Source organism: Rhinatrema bivittatum, chromosome 6 (genome assembly GCF_901001135.1).
Source record: "Rhinatrema bivittatum chromosome 6, aRhiBiv1.1, whole genome shotgun sequence".
NCBI classification, from domain to species: domain Eukaryota; kingdom Metazoa; phylum Chordata; class Amphibia; order Gymnophiona; family Rhinatrematidae; genus Rhinatrema; species Rhinatrema bivittatum.
Genome location: NC_042620.1, coordinates 333,084,366 through 333,101,107, shown reverse-complemented (window position 1 = coordinate 333,101,107; position 16,742 = coordinate 333,084,366). Strand labels below are relative to the sequence as shown.

General features: G+C 46.3%; 1 protein-coding gene across 9 annotated transcripts in view; it reads left to right on the top strand.

Moving 5' to 3' along the window:
• Positions 1 to 208: 208 nt before the first annotated feature.
• Positions 209 to 16,742, top strand: part of MTMR1 (myotubularin related protein 1) — a 128,924-nt gene continuing 112,390 nt past the window's right edge. For 5 of the 9 annotated variants that reach the window (XM_029607732.1, XM_029607729.1, XM_029607726.1 and 2 more), the window contains exons 1-2: positions 210 to 354; positions 4,540 to 5,848. In XM_029607732.1, coding sequence (XP_029463592.1) covers positions 5,712 to 5,848 — 137 coding nt within the window. In that variant the 5' untranslated portion in view covers positions 210 to 354; positions 4,540 to 5,711. Of the gene's footprint in view, positions 355 to 4,539; positions 5,849 to 16,742 lie in introns of all 9 variants that reach the window. The other 4 variants (XM_029607731.1, XM_029607728.1, XM_029607730.1 and 1 more) reach the window with 1 other exon arrangement.

The window sequence follows — 16,742 nt, the reverse complement described above, 5'->3', positions numbered from 1 at the left end:
GCTGCATTCTGGGTAGCGAGAGTCGGCACCGGGTGTTGCCGAGTAGGCGGCTTTTCCCCGCCAACTCGGGGCGCTTTTAAATTGTATGCGTGGTGTTTTATTCCCCCCCCCCGACAACGCGCTATCTCCGACGACAAGCCCCAGCTCCCTATTTCCACAGGAGGCGGCGGCGGCAGCAGCCGCAGCCGCAGACGACGTCCGTGCATGCGCGCGCACCAGCCCGGAAGGCGGCGACACCGCGGGCTGCTTCCGGTCTCGCGGTGACGGAAGCCTTTCCTGCCTGTGGAGGGAGAGCGAGCGCAGGGTTTGGTTTCCGAACGACGTTGGGTTCACATAAAATGACTTGAGGGGAAGGTAAGAAGTACTGAACCATCTTAACTGCAGATAGCATTTTTCTTTTTTTTTTGTAATTTCACGGTCACATCGTGTCCTGATGTGAGCCCCGCCGGAACGCTGTTGGGGGGGAGGGGCTGGGTCCTGTCGGAGATAAAAGGCCCCATATTCTGGCGAGAGATTGGGGGGGGGGGGGGAGGTAGCAGAACACAGCAGGTTCGGAAGCGGTTCTGAAGCCTGGCTCCGAGCGGCTCCCGGTGCTGGAGATGACGGGATGAGCAGATTTCTGTCACCAGTTGGGGTGGTGGCCGGTGGTTGCCATGGGAACGTGAAGCCCGGACCATGGACATTGAGCCCCTGAGAGCCCCGCGGCTTTGAAGCTTGCTTGACAAGGGGAGGGTGCACGGTCTTGTGAAATCGGTTTTTCAGGGTCATTCATCAAATCGCGTTAGGGCCCTAACGCCCCGCCGTAACGCATGCGATAAGCAGCGCATTGTGAGATGTATATGCAAACAAAAAATCTAGTCAAAAGGGACCAGTTTGGGCAGAGTTCATGAAAATGAGGGGTGTTTAACATTGCATGCGATGGGCAACACATGATTTAACGCTGGAAATAACTACACCTTTTTACCTGGCGTTAGGCAAAGCCTGTTTCCCAGTGGGAAACAGGCTTTGCGATAAAAATCGCAAATCCGTTTCGGAGAGAGGCAGCCTCTGGCAAGGCAAACATATTCGTCCACTTTTTATACCATTGTTAGAGGGGCACAGGCAGAGGTAGGAACAGCACAGTAGACATCAGTGAAGATTTGATGTGATTTGGAGGTATGACAGGTACCACCAAGATTTGTACAATATATTCTCGACCTAGCTTGAAAGCAGCTAGGTGTAGAGTGCCTCAAACTAGGTCAAGAGTACATTGTACAAATCTTGGTGGTACCTGTCATAACTCCAAATCACATCAAATATTCACTGATGTCTACTGTGCTGCTTGTAGCTCTGACCAGGCATCTAAAATTGCCCTCCAAAACCTAGGCCACTCCCTCTTAGAGTGGTATAAATAGTTTACTTATGTGAGAGCCTTATAAAGAGTGTCTCTTTCTCTCTCTCAAATTATCCTAACTATGGACCCCCCCCCCTTTTTTTTTTAATCGCAGGTGCTATTCCAGCAAAATTTATAGCAAAATAAATCTAGTTCTTTATTTGCTGAACCCTCCTTAAAATAAGAATGTGCATGCTGGAAATCATATTTTAGGGTTTGTTTTTTTTTAAATTAAAAAGATCGATAGGCTTTTATTGGAAGGTAGAATAATGGTACTGAAGCTTTGAAAGAAGAAAAGTTTTTTTGAAGGGCTGTTCTAACTTGATTATTCGCAGTATGGAAGCATTGCTTTGTGCATAAGTTGATGGCTGTTAAAAAGTGTTTTGTCCTATAAGATATTTTGTGATAGAAGGCTCTCTAGTCCAGGTGATTCTCTCACCTCCTGCCCATCTGGAGGTCAGGACAATATGGGAATTTAAATCAGACTTATTAGTCATGTTCAGCTCATGGTTTCCTGAATTTTTAATACATGGTTTCACCTAAACTGTGTGCTACCCCTAATTTCTACAGATTCAAGACCACTTAAATCTGTAGAAATAAACAGGACGATACAGTAAAGCGCGGTCGCAGTTACCCCGTTTCTAACCCGCTGTGTACTCACAATTTGGCCGCGTAAGTCTAACCTGCGATTCACTATCTGTTTTTACCGATCCTTACCACTTCTTTAACTCGACGCGTTTCCCTTTCCGCCCGCAGCATGTATATGTATGTAAACGATCCGATTAGCTATTCCCTCCCATACAGTAAAGTGTGCCCCGACTATCGCCTTTTTAACCTGCTATCTTGCCGCGTCTTTAACCTACTAATTTACCGCCTACCCTGACACTGGCGTTATGTGGTGAACTTAGCCGCCCAGTCCCAAACCAACCCAATCCACAGAAAAAAATGCTTCTCGCACTGTCGCCCAGTCCCAAACCAACCCAATCCACAGAAAAAAAATGCTTCTCGCACTTAGCCGCCCAGTCCCAAAGCAAACCAACCCAATCCAAGCCCCAGCAGAGAGAGACGAAATTTCACAGTCCCAAACTTTCCCTCAGCCCCCGCTCACCTGCCCTGGCCGCGGCCACGCAAGCCCGCAGTAGAAGTAGAAGGGCGTCAGGAGAGAGCGGCTTCAGCAGCCCCGCCGGCGAAGGTGAATACGTGCACACCTGTAGGTCCAATATGGGCGCTCAAGGCAGCGAAGGCGCATGCGCACATGCCGTGACTGGCTGGACGTTGGAGGTCACGGCGTGTGCGCATGCGCCTTCGCTGCCTTGAGCGCCCATATTGGACCTACAGGCATGCACGTATTCATCCTTCGCCGGTGGGGCTGCTGAAGCCGCTCTCTCTTGACGCACTTCTACTGCTGCTGCTGGGGGCTTGCCTGGCCGCGGCCAGGGCAGGTGAGCGGGGGCTGGGGGAAAGTTTGGGACTGTGAAATTTCGTCTCTCTTGCCCGTCCGAAGGAGGGTGCTTTGTTGCGCTCCCTGCCTCTGATCGCCGGCTGCTGCTGGGGCTTGCTGGCGCCAGGCGCTCAAGGCAGCGGGGTCTGTAGGAGAACCATCCACTTCCTGGTACCTGACATTTGAAATGACAGGTACCAGCGCACCCAGGATACTGTATAGGCGCTGTATAGCGCCTATACAGTAAAATGGATTGCGCTTCATGGACGTGCGTTGGATGCGGCTTGCATTTGCATGCCATTTAAATACAGTATCAAGCGGTAGGTGATCCGAACTGTGAGTGCGGCAAATGCGGGTGCGCCGGGCACTAACACACCTCTTTCTACCGCACCTTACTGTATCGGCCCGAAAGGTTGTTAAGTTGTAGATGACACCCTTTTATTGGATTAACTTTTAATGCATCTGTGACTAACTTTGAGTTAGTCCAATAAAAAGGTATCACCTACAGTTTATTTGGCCCTTAATGTGCAGTTTAGGCAGAAATATCTCCTCTACATTATGTTACATCTTTGAGGCAGGTTGGTGAAGCTGCTGCTATTGCTCCAGCAGTAATCCTCACAGCGCAATGAGCACGAGGTCTAAGCTTACACTTTAGGCTTCTGTGCAGGCAGTGTGGTCTGTGCTGTAAGGATTACCACTGGAACTGGATGGGGTTGGGGGTTGTGCAAAGCAGAGCTTGAAAGTTTGTTAGGTGGGGGGTGGGGCAGCATGAAACCTGTACTGAATCGGTGGCGCAGCAGTGGACCAGATCCATCCCAAACTGTAAATATTGGAGTTTTTGATGATTTTCCCCAATCTCTAAATTGTCCCCTTCCATTTCTTGTACATTTTAAGCACAAGCATTGGAGAGGCACTTGCCCTTGAATTTTCAAAAAATGGCAATTAATTTTCATTTGGAATGAAATAGATGGATGGGGCAAGTCTTAAACAGCTCACAGTGCTTGCAGGCCCCAAAAGCTTGCAAACACATTTTCAAGGGCATCCTTACTCAGGGGTGGTTTCCCTTTGAAAATTCAGGGAACAGGGCTTCACTCTGAGCATGTGTATTTGTACATGCCTTGAAGCAGGTGCCGATGTATCCGTAGAAATTCCATGCAGACTTTCCCTCATATGACCTAACCTCTCCTCTTTTTCAGCTTGGGTTAAAGTACCCATACCGTGAACAGCATTGATAATTTTACCTGCAGTGAGGAGAAGGGTAACTCTCAGTAGGGCTTTTCTTGCAGGTAAATAGCTGTTTACCTGCAGGAAAAGCTTTGCAAATTGCCCTCCGTTTTCTGTTTGTGTGGGATAGTGGATTCCTTGCACCGATAACTGATTCAGTTGAAAAGCAGGTCAGATCTTTGGGGAGCATCATGGCCTCTAACAATTTTTCTAGTTTCTCCAGTACTCAACTTTCATATGCAGGCTGAATAATATTACAACTCCCTTTAGCTTAAAGAGCAAACTGTTGCTCCCCATTGAGTTACAGTATGTTGATTAATTCTTTGTATGACCAAAAAGCATCATTATAATGATAGCTGGCTTTCCTTTGCACCCTATGACTTTAATCCAGTAATCTAATTTAAGTTTCAGATTCACAGTTCAAAGCATTAGATATTGTTCTATCTATCTATTTTTTTTTTTATTACTAGAGTATTCCAACCTTGCCCTGTTTTATTTTTAGGTCTATATCCTGAAGTGCTTTGTGGAACCAAAGTGTGTACATACCTGGAACTTACAATGGAATCAGCAAGCAAGCATGAAAAGAGCAAGTGCTTGACAGCTTTCAGAAGAGTGGAGCCTCCAAATAGGATTCAATCTCCTCTACACTGAATCTGTTAATTTACCAAAAAGAGCTGATGAACAGGCTGCCACACGTGCATTTGAGCTATAGAGTGTACAGTTAAACATTTCACATTTGTGTGTGTGTGCAGTCTGAGTCTCCTGCATGTAGCGTGACTTGAGTTTGCTCTCCTGGCCACTTGACAGCTCTTCAAGTAGAAGTCAGAGAAGCAAACCCGCACTTAATCTGAGTAAAGAAGCATGTAAGACACAGAAAGTAACAACAGTGCTAAACTGCTCAGTCAGATAGAGACAGAAAAATAACCATTGTCTCTGCATTTATCAGAATTCAGTAATCTTCTCAAACACCCTTTTACCTCCTTAAATGCTGGTTTTGTTACATCTTAAAACAGTCCTCCTCAAACCACCACTGGGCTCCATTGTGTCTGTGCTTCGGCTGGTCCATCTGGAATAAAAGCACTGAAAAACAATCCCTGCAACTCTACAGCTGGCAGAGCCCCTGATCTTTGTTTCTGAGGCATCTTCGCTCCTCAAGTAGCCCATTTGTATCAAGGAGTAAAGATACAAACTGTGCCTTATCGCTGCCATTGATGTCACATCCATCCGTCTGCTCTAACTGAATGCCAGACCATTTGAAGTCCTCACATAGCCACCAGTAGTTCTTAGTTTGAAACAAAGGTGGACTTTAAGGCATTCCACACGGGCAGCTTCCTGACTTTTTTTTTTCAAATAATTTTACTGGTTTGTACGCAGAGCAGTTTTTATTAAGCTGCTATTGTTTCTTTGTTATAGCCCATAGCATTCAGTGCCAGCGTGAAGCAGCTTATTTATAAAAATGTGATTGTTTAAAAAATGATCTAATTTTGAAGTGGCTTTGGACTATAAGTTTAGCTGACACCTAGTAAGACTTGTCTTGAACCTGGATGGTCCTGGCAGGAAGGTGACGGTGCTTCCCTCAAATCTTGCCTTTCTTGTGGACTTCACTTCCATCCCCCTTCCCCCTTTCAGCGAAAGAACCAGCGAAGAGTGGTGAAAAGCCTCCTGGCAGAAACCATGGACAAAATACCGGCCTTAGATCTTGGTGCGCCAATCAGCGGAGCCAGAAAACCCCCCAGACCTGCGGCACCGCCGGGCGTGCTGGCAGCGGCGTCTGTGAGCTCACATCAGCCTAGTGTGGAGACCCTGGACAGGTAGTGCGCACCTCCCTCATTTGGAGCTCAGGCTTGTGGGTGTCTGCATGCATTGGAGGGGGGGGTGATGGTTGGAGTGTTGGATGGGACAGGGGTGGTGACATGGCTAACCGCCTCTGCTATTGAAGTTTACTGCTCTGTCCAATGATTTATCAGGGAATGGGAGCCGGACTGATAGTTTGCTAGTGGGGATATTCTGCTATAAATTTTATTTTTTTTGGGGGGGGGGGGGGGGAGAGAGGGGGGAAGCAGTTTGTAAATGTAGAATGTTGAGTGTTCTCCAAATGAGTGACAACTTGAGAGGTATTTGGGGCAAGTGTTTTATATTCAAGGCTGGGTGAACAAGAGGTTGATCCTCTCGAACAGTAGCAGTTGTCTGACATTTTGTAACCCCTATGAGGGGCATTGCTTGTAAGTTAGAAAATCAACCAGTTCTTTTAATATTGCTACTTTGGGGCTGGCTGAACTAAAGAGGTTTTCCTGTTTGGTGTCTATTGGAGAAGTGCTTTATACATCTGACCCATATTACGGTCTGTAGCTAATAACTCATCTTAAATAGCCCATTTTAATTTCCTTTGGCCAGATCATTATTTTATTTATTTATCTAATTTTTATATTCCACTTTTGGGCACTATCGTTACAAGAACACGGTGCCAATTAAATAGTGTTTTCCAGTTTATAAATAGCTTTCCTAGTGTGTAGCCAGATGGACTCGGGACCAATGGGTTATGTGCTCCACTGCTAGCAGATGGAGACAGAGTCAGGTTTCAAAGCTAGATACCCCCCTGCAGTGACCTCAGCCATTCAGTATCTCTCCGTCTCCTAGCACATGTAGATTGTATCTCCTATCGGGATCGCAGTACTCTTTAGATGAGGAAAATTTACCTTCAAATTTCTACTTTTAAATTGGAGAAGATCGAGCCCCGCTCTCCTGCAGTTGGTAACTAAGGGTCCCTCCCCCAGTTGAGAATTCCTGAGGCGATTTCCGAGTTCCCTCAGAGGTTTGCCTTGGTCCCATAGCCAGTTCCCGGCGTGGACTTTGCTGCTGAAGCAGCTGAAAAGCAGCGGGTGCAGGAAGCAGAGCACGGTGGTGACAGCCTAAGCTCTCTCCCCCCCATAACTTGAAACCGTCTCTGTAAAGCCGGTAAGTGCTGTGCCCACGTAAGTAGAAAAAAACTCCTCTTATCCAGAGACGTGGAAGGGCTCGGTAAGTCTTTCCTCCGATCTCCTTGCTCGGCACACCGTACCGACGTTGTTCCCGACCCCCAATAGGGCGAAGGAAGGGGGTTTACAAGTTGATTGAGCGGCCCCCTGATGGGCTAGGCCCTGCTTCAGGCTTGGTGCGCAATCCATGTGGCAGACCAAGGCGGCGCCATCTTGCCAGTGGGTTTGTTTTTTTTTTTTAATTTTATTTTTATAAACTTTTCAGTTTCAGAAAGATAATACACAGCTTGTATCCAGCATATTGTTAACAAGAAACAAGCAATATCTAATACTTTTACACATACAGTCTGTGAAAACCTTGGAAATTCAATTATAAAGTCTGGAGGATAAAAGAAAAGAGCAGATATACAAAGAAATACAACACCAGCATTTGTGTCAAAACCATATTTTAAACTATTTTCCCCAAATTAATTACTAAGGAGTATCTAGGATTAGGATTCAGGGAATGAACGAAGTTGATCAGGTTGATTAAACATATACCTCGTATTTTGATATAAAATTATACAACGGCATGGGAATCGTAAAAGAAATTTAGCCCCCCGTTGAGTAACCTTGTCTCTCATAGATAAAAACGCCTTTCTTCTTAACTGTGTGTATTACAGGAAATATCAGGAAAAATCCTGATTAACTGACCATGAAATCTGGAGTTTTGATATTTGAAATAGTCTAAGAGCAGAATCTCTCTCGGATATAAATGCAAATTGCACAATTAATGTAGCTCGTGTCTTTATTTCCATATCAGACGACTTTTCTAAAAGTTCTGACAAATTTAAGTCTTCTTTTTGATCTCCCTGTTCTTGATCTTGTATACCTCCCAAGCTAAAAGGTTGGGAGATATAATAAATTCTGGATATTGCAGGTAAAGTTGTATCTGTATTTCAGCACATTTACCAGATAACTTTTTTTTTTAATCAATTTTTAAACAAAATTCACAAAGAATAACTTTGGGGGTCATTTTCCAAGGAGTTACCGCAGGAGATAAGTTCGCAAATCGCGCTAACAGCCGTTAACACGATTTGCGAATGCAAATTTTTTATTTTGTATTCAGGGGGCGGAGCATATGTAAAGTTATCGTGTGCGGCGAAACAGCCGCAGTGTTAGCGCGGCTCCTAACGCGGCCAATAGCTACAACCCTTTCATTCGTGATACGTTGTGCGCTAGAGGCCGGTAAAGGTTTATCACAGTTCACGACATTTCCGGACAGCCTGTTTCGGTGTTCGAGAGAGAGAGACACTTGCTATTATGTCTACTCCCTAGACAGCTATTTGTATCCCTATGAGAGGCTCACCTAGTAACTCGAGGTGGGGATTAGGTATGAGTGTAGGGGGTTGGGGGCCACTTTCACATTCAACATGAGACGTACGAACAGAACAGTGGTCTCTTGTGAAGATTCAAGCTAGTTTGAGAGAACATTGCCCAAATCTCATCTTGGAGTGAGTTTCCTCACTCCGAAGGCCATCAAATCTTCACAAGAGACCACTGTTCTGTTCGTACGTCTCATGTTGAATGTGAAAGTGGCCCCCAACCCCCTACACTCATACCTAATCCCCACCTCGAGTTACTAGGTGAGCCTCTCATAGGGATACAAATAGCTGTCTAGGGAGTAGACATAATAGCAAGTCCCCCTCTCTCCCCCTCTCTCCCCCTCTCTCTCTCTCTCTCTCCCCCTCTCTCTCTCCCCCTCTCTCTCTCTCTCTCCCCCTCTCTCTCTCTCTCTCCCTCTCTCTCTCTCTCTCTCTCTCCCTCCCTCCTGAAATAGGCTGTCTGGACACTTTCGTGCACTGCGATGATGCTTTGGGTGTTTTATCGCGCAGTGGGGACGCTTCGTGTGCTGCGATGTTTTCGCGATTTGCGGAAAATGTATTCGCGAAAACATCGCGTCATGCGATGTTTCCACACTGCACGAAAAAGCCTCATTTGCATGGGAAACGCCCCTTAATGCGTTACCAATGCGATATTGGTAAATGAGGCCCTTTGTTTGAAACACTTTCATGAGATACAGGTTAAAAAAATAACAGGAAAAATCATATAAGCATATAATATATGACTCTAGACACACTCCTCATATTTTTATATCTCAAATCTATATAGGCAACTTTGGAGGGGGCGTATTTACTATAATTAAGATTTCTAAGTCAACACTCAAGGAAACATTTGACGTAGTTCCTACACAAATTAACTTTCTTTTTTTCTACAGTGGGAGGAGGTTGGCTTTTACTAACCAGGAATTCTCTCAAGTGATCTGGGTTAAAGAAAACATATTTTATTTATTTATTTTTAGATTTTTATATACCGGTGTTCCTATATGAAATAAAGATCACATCGGTTTACATTGAAACAGAACATGAAAATTGCCAAAAGGCATTACATAGAACAAGGTTATGAAACTTGGAACAGTGTACATAAGTTCAAAATTTAACAATAACGTTGTAACATTGATGACCAAAAGATAAAGGAGAAAAAAAAAAAAAAAGACTTAAACAATTAAGTTGACAGGTCTTATTGAGCATAAAAATTATAACGTATAAGTGAGAAAGTCTCAAGTGTCCTGCAGCAAGAGATTAGATACCGAAGTAGGTAGTGGTATGGAAAATGGGGGTTTGTGAAGAAGATATGTTCTTGCTGGTTGGAGGGGAAAAAATGATGATCATGGTCCTGGAAAAGCTTGGCTAAAGAGCCAGGTTTTAAGTTTTTTTTTGAATGAAGAGTGGCAGAACTCAAGCCGAATGTCTGGTGGGAGCGCATTCCATTGAATGGGGCCTGCTGTAGATATGGCACGTTTATGATGCGAGGATTTTGTTGAAACATATACATTATTAGACATTTTAACCATGCATCTACATGGATAGCGAAGATGGAAACTCGCTCCTAGTGCCAACACTTCCGCTCTCCTAGTTAAGAAACGTTTCTCCGCAACTGAGTCGGCCGAGATAAATCAGGGAATAAACGGATCAGTTGACCTAAATACAATTCTTTCATATTCTTAAAATAAGCTCTCATTATAAGACTAAAGTCCTGTTCCGAGTATAATGATATGAACAAAACAGCTCTTTCTATTACTTCTACTTCTGAATTTTCTAAATACTGGGTAAGATTGGAGAGATCAGGCCTATTCTCTTCTCTTAAAGAAACATTACCAGTTCTTTGAGTTAAGAAACTGATTTTCTTTACTGGAGGTATTTGCTCAGGTGGAATCTTTAAGGCCTCTTGGAGATATTTTTTAAAAGTCACAATAGGTATTTTACCCAAAATCTTTGGGAAATTTAAGAGTCTGATGTTTAAATGTCTATGGAAATTTTCCACAGCTTCTAAACGCCTTGAGGAAACCAGGAAGTCTCGCACTAGGTTTGTAGATGTGTCCTGTAATTTTTTCACTTCCTGCTTTAGTGCCTCAGTCGCTTGTGCCTGTTCTTGTTGTGCACGAAAGTTGTCCCCAGATTCACTATTTGAGAAGTTTGTTCCTTTATTAGTTTAGACATACCTGCCATCATTCCCCAAAGGGAATCAATGGAAACAACCTCAGGTTTAATCAAATCCTCTGCCTCCAGTTCGTTCAATCCAAATTCTCCTGCTGGGCCATGTTCCTCTCCAACCATAGAAGTCACACCTCCAGCTGCTCCTCCTTCTAGGGGATCCAGCGCTCTCAGCAGAGAGGAGGTAGGGAGTTCTTCCGAAACTCCGCCGGTTCTTCCCGCGGGCACAGTCATTCCGATAGGATTCTCACCATCTGTCGGTGTCGGTACAGAAGCGGCAGGGTTCGGTGAGGAAGCAATTAGAGGTTGCTTAGAATCCGGCGGGCTTAAGGTGATTTCCCCAGGCGATATCGTGGTCTCTCCCCGCAGTCCGCCAATGGGGCTCATCGCCGGTTGTATCTGTGGGACGGCTGTGTACTGGGTGATTAAACGCTGCTCCACCGCTTGACCAGAGTCCGCCAGGAAAACCCTGATCTTGCCCTTGCGTTTATGCGGCATAATTGATTCCAAAGACCAAAATGTGGTCTAGATATGAAATAAAAGAATAATAGCAAGATGGGAGCTGCGACAACAGCACAACCATCTACATCGCCATCTTGGAAACTCCCCCTCATCAGATAACTTTTAAATAGTTCCTTAGGTGATATTAAATGGGTCTTTGGAAAATTTAACCCTCTAAGATTGGCTTTCCTGATTTAATTTTCCAGTTGCTCTAATTTGTCAGTTTGAAATTTTTCTGATTTAATTAAATTTACTTGGACTTTCTCAATCTCATCAGTTCTAACTGACAAGGTGTTGACTGAACCATCTATCTTTTCAACTTTTGTCTGCAATATCTTATTACTACTCAAAGCATCATGAACCATCTTAGCCATATCATTAATTGATTTCTGCATAGAAAATATCATACTTCTATTTCTTCCAAAGTAAACTTAGTAGGTGTTATTACAGGTATGTCAATCATCGCTCCCCCCTGACTTCCTTCCATCCCCTTCTCCTTAGGAGCTGTCACAGGTTGTAGGTGTTGAAAACTAGTTTTTCCCACTTGGTCTCCTGGAACTTGAATTCCAGGATTCAACAGAGGGGGGTTAATACTTCCTACCCCACTCTGATCACAAGATGGTGAAAAAGCCAAGTTTAATTTGGGATCCTCAAAAATAATTTCTCCCCCTCTTTTTCCTGTTGGCGGCTCAGGTGTTATTGGGGCACCAGGGCTCAACGATGTTTCATAAGTCAAGGGACTTTGACCCTGCTCCTGGCCAGAATCTCCAGCGACTTCACTTCTTGGTGTCAACAATATAGTTCTCGCAAAAAGATCCTGAATACGAGCTTGGTTATCACTCACTACTGGAAATCTCTCTTGTTTTTGCTTTCCTCTTGGTATGACGAGCCGACAGCGAAACACGCCGTACAAATGCCGATGATATGGGCATCTGAGAAGGCTCCTCCCTCCGACGTCAGGGGCCAACAGGTGAACAGGAAACAAATTTTCAACGGAGCGGTGGCAGCCTGCTCCGGCAGGCAAAAGTCAGCGGCCTTGCCAGCGGTTTTGTTGCAGCACCTTTTCCCCCCATTGTCTATCAGTACGTGCAGTGCGGGCCAGCCCTTGTGCACCTAACACACGCACTCCTGTGCGCATAACCACACATAACTGCGTGCATGACCGGCTGCTCAGATTTCCGCACACCGAGATGGGCCTGTGTGCGCTTGAGAGGCACTATCTGGCTGAACGTACAAGCTACAGAGTATTAAGGCCCCGGCAGCAAAGAAGCTCAAACGATACTCCCTTTGTGCTGCCTGCCATATTAGGGCTGTGCAGCCTGACCTGGAATCCTTCCTGTGTCAGCATTGTGAGGAAGCTCAGGGAAGGCTGGACTCTCAGAAGTCCAGCCCCCCCCCCCCCCCCCCCCCCCCCCCCCCCCCCCCCCCCCCCCGTCAGAGGATGGGTCAGCCATGACCAAATCTGGCAGCACCCCGGACCTGAGCAATTCCAGGGCGCTCCCCCCCCCCCTCGGAGAGGGAAGTTCAGTGGCACCTACCCCAGTTCCTCCTGGGCTAAATATGGACCCGGTGGCCTTTGCTTGGTTGGAATTCTTTCAGGGCCTACGAACCTTTGTTCAGGTGCAGTCGGCTGTTGCCCCTGCTTGGCCAGAGCCCCAGCTGGGAAGGCCTTGCACTCCCAGCCCTTTCAGAATGTCTCTGGACATGCCTCGCTAAGAGTATCCCTGAAAGGGACCTGGACACCATGGACGATGAAGGGTCTGCGGATTCATTGGAGGATGGAGAAATCCCTCCAGGTTTGGAACCATACCGGACCATGCTTCGATTTTTTTTTTCCACAGAGATGAAACACTGGCCCTGGTCTCCCAGACCCTGGGAGTTCCTGGCACAGACCCTATGACGAAACCAAGGAAGAATCCCATCCTGTTGTCTCTACAGAAAGCCTCTTGCTATTTCATCGTACCCAAGAAGGAGGGATCATTCCGACCCATCTTGGAACTCAAGAGCGTCAATAGTCATCTGCGGATAATTCACTTTCACATGGAAACTCTTTGCTCCGTCATAATGGCCATACAACCGGGAGAGTTCTTATCCTCCCTGGACCTCTCTGAGGCCTATCTTCATATCCCAATCCATCAAGATCATCAGCGTTTCCTATGTTTTGCGGTACTGCGCTTCTCTTCAGCCTGGCAACTGTCCCCAGATCATTCTCCAAAATTATGGTGATCGTGGCGGTGGCACTGAAGAAAGAAGGGATCCTGATGCACCCTTAAGATGATTGGCTAATCCAGATGAAGTCGTTGGAAGAGAGCCTCCAGATGACCAGCAGGGTCAGGTCTCTCCTACAAGAACTCAGTTGGGTCGTGAACATGGACAAGAGCAGCCTCAACCCCTCCCAGTCCTTGGAGTACCTGGGAGTCCGGTTCAACACCAAGGAGGACAAGGTCTTCCTCCTTTCCTCAAGGATAAGGAAGCTGATTGCCGAGTGCATCGGTTGACAAACACGATGTGCCCCAGGGTGTGGAGCTATCTCCAGGTCCTCGGCCTCATGGCGTCAACACTGGAAGTCGTATCATGGGCGAGGGCACACGTGCGGCTTCTCCAGCACTCCCTGCTGTCACGTTGGAACCCACTGTCTCAAGACTACTCTGTCCGCCTCCATCTACTGATGGAAGTATGTTCTCTGCTCCGGTGGTGGTTACAGAAAGCTCACCTAAGCAAGGGTGTAAGCCTATCCCCACAGAATTGGATCACCCTTACGACGGATGCAAGCTTCCGAGGGTGGGGAGTTCACTGTCAGAAACTGTCAACCCAGGGGCAATGGACCGAGGAAGAGGCACACTGGAACATAAATCGCTTGGAAGCACGGGCAGTCAGATTAGCATGCCTGCAGTTCAGCCACAATGCTCCAGGGACAGGCAGTCTACCTGATGTCTGACAACGTAACAAAGGTAGCCTACATCAACCGCCAGGGAGGCACCAAAAGCCACCAAGTGTCTCTGGAAATAGATCCCCTTATGGAATGGGCGGAGTTAAATCTACAAAAGATCTCTGCCACCCACATCGCGGGAAAAGACAACGTCAGAGCAGATTTTCTCAGCAGGGAGAGTCTGGATCCAGGGGAATGGGAGTTATCGACCAGAGCCTTCCAACTCCTAGTAGCTCGCTGGGGCCTCCCATCCATCAACCTACTGGCCACATCTCACAATGCAAAGGTCCCCCGATTCTTCAGTTGCAGGTGAGATCAGCGCTCCCAAGGGATTGATGCCCTTGTCCAGACCTGGCCAGAGGAGGACTTGCTATAAGCCTATAAGCCTTCTCTCCCCCCCCCCCTCCCCCCATGGCTCTGCTGGACAAAATCATCCGCAAGATCAAACACTACAAAGGATTGGTCCTTCTGGTGGCCTCGGATTGGCCCAGACGCCCATGGTACGGAGACATGGCGGAGGCTTCTCAGGGAGAGTCCCCTTCACCTCCCCGTGCACAGGGACCTTCTCCAACAAGGTCCACTCCTTCACGAGGACCCAACTCTATTCTGTCTTATGGTCTGATCCTTGAAAGGACTTGCCTGACAAAGTAGGGATATTCAGCGGCCGTAATCGCCACCTTGCTCCGCACGTGGAAGGTTCTCCACATCTCTGGCGTACGTACTGATCTGGAGAATATTTGAGGCCTGGTGCATCGACCGCAAGTTGCCCCTGCAAACAACCAAGATCCCCCATGATTCTGGAATTTTTACAGGCTGGCCTGAATAAAGGAGTGCCCCTCAACTCCTTGAAGATCCAGGTGGCGGCTCTCTCCTGTTTCAGGGGAGGAGAGGTGAACGGAACCTGCCTGTCGACACATCCGGTCTGGGCCCATTTCCTAAAAGGGGTTAAAAGCCTCCGACCACCCTTAAAGTGGCTGGTCCCCCTATGGAACCTCAATCTAGTATTGGACTTTTTAGCAGGGCCTTCCTTTAGGCCACTGCGCAGTTTCTCTATGCCTATTAACACTGAATACTATATTCTTGGTGGCAATATGCTTAGCTCGTCACATCTCCGAACTACAGGCGCTGTCATGTCGGGAACCGTTCCTCCGGTTTACTCCAGGAACATTGCAGCTTCGCAAAGGTAGTCTCGGAGTTTCGCCTGAACCAGACCATCTCCTTACCATCCCCAGATGGATGCAAGGACACAGAAGACTACCGCCTACTACGCCACTTAAACATCAGTAGGCTTCTAGTACGGTACCTGGAATGGTCAGAACCGGCGCGCAAGATAAGACCATTTGTTTGTCCTTCACGGTCGAAGAAAACAAGGCGAAGTGGCTTCACGAGTTACCATAGCTCGCTGAATCAAGGAAGTGATCATGGGAGCTTATGTGGAGACAGGGAAGCCTTTACTCCTTCAGGTCAAAGCTCATTACACTAGGGCCCAGGCCATATCCTGGGTGGGAGCTAAGCTACTGTCTCCCATTGACATCTGTCGAGCAGCGATGTGGTCTTCCTTGCACACCTCCAGGTTCTATCGCCTGGATGCCCAGGCCCGAGAGGACGCAGCCTTTGCGAGGGTGACGCTAACTGGACTGCGGGCAGCCTTCCATCCCGTTCAAGAGTAGCTTTTGTACATCCCATTGGTGCTGAGTCCATCTGGCTACATGCTAGGAAATGGAGAAATTAATTCCCTGATAATTTTGTTTTCCTTAGTGTATAGATGGACTCAGCATCCCGCCCATGGCTGCCCAGGAGAGGTACCAAGGAATCGCCCATGAGGTGAATCTCAATTCCATGTGGTTACAGGTAAGCCGTTATCCTAGCCCTAGTCCAGGGCATCTATAGAATTGCTGGGATTCAGCGCTTATGTTGTGTTGAGTACAGTTGCAGTCTCCAGTTTTTAATCAAGTTGTATTCAAATTCTAATCAAGCTCTTCAATAATATGTCCATGGTGGCTTTTTGAAGAGCTTACTGAATGGCTGAGGTCATTTGCAGGGGTGTATCTAGGGTGACGTCAGCTTTGAAACCTGACTCATTCTCCATCTGCTAGCAGGGGGAGCACATGACCCATTGGTCCTGAATCCATCTGTCTACACTAAGGAAAACAGAATTATCAGGTAAGTAATTTCTCCATTTTTGTAGGTAGTGTTATTTACAATGAACACTTCATTGTTAATTTTTGTATAGCACTGTACCAGTCTAATGAACAGACAAGACAGGAAACTTATTTGTTATAGAAAACATGGTTAAACTCAGTTTTGATCGGGGAGAGCCAGGGTTTGATTTAAAAGAAGCCTCAGGATTTGAATATGGCCGGAGAGGGCTTGTATTCCCAACATACAAATGGAGATAAAGAGAATAGCTGCCAACAAGTCTGATAGCTCTGAAAATGGATTTATAGTTTGTGTATATGCATTGAGCTTTTAATTTTTTTGTTGATTGATTCTTTGTTCATAATCCTGTCATCTGTGTTTCAGTTACTGCATTGGCATCTCTATTGTCTATATTAGTTTTTATTTTCCATTTTCTAACCACCTCTCCTTCAAATGCTACAAAAAAGCCGGTATATAAAGTTGAATAAATAAATAAATACAGAGCAGTGTACAACAAATACTAAAAGAAGTAAAACATCAATAAAATTAAACCAAAACATAAAAGCTGAAAATAATCAGATAAATATAATGATTTCCCTTTTTAAGATGGAATTATGGTTTTTAGCTA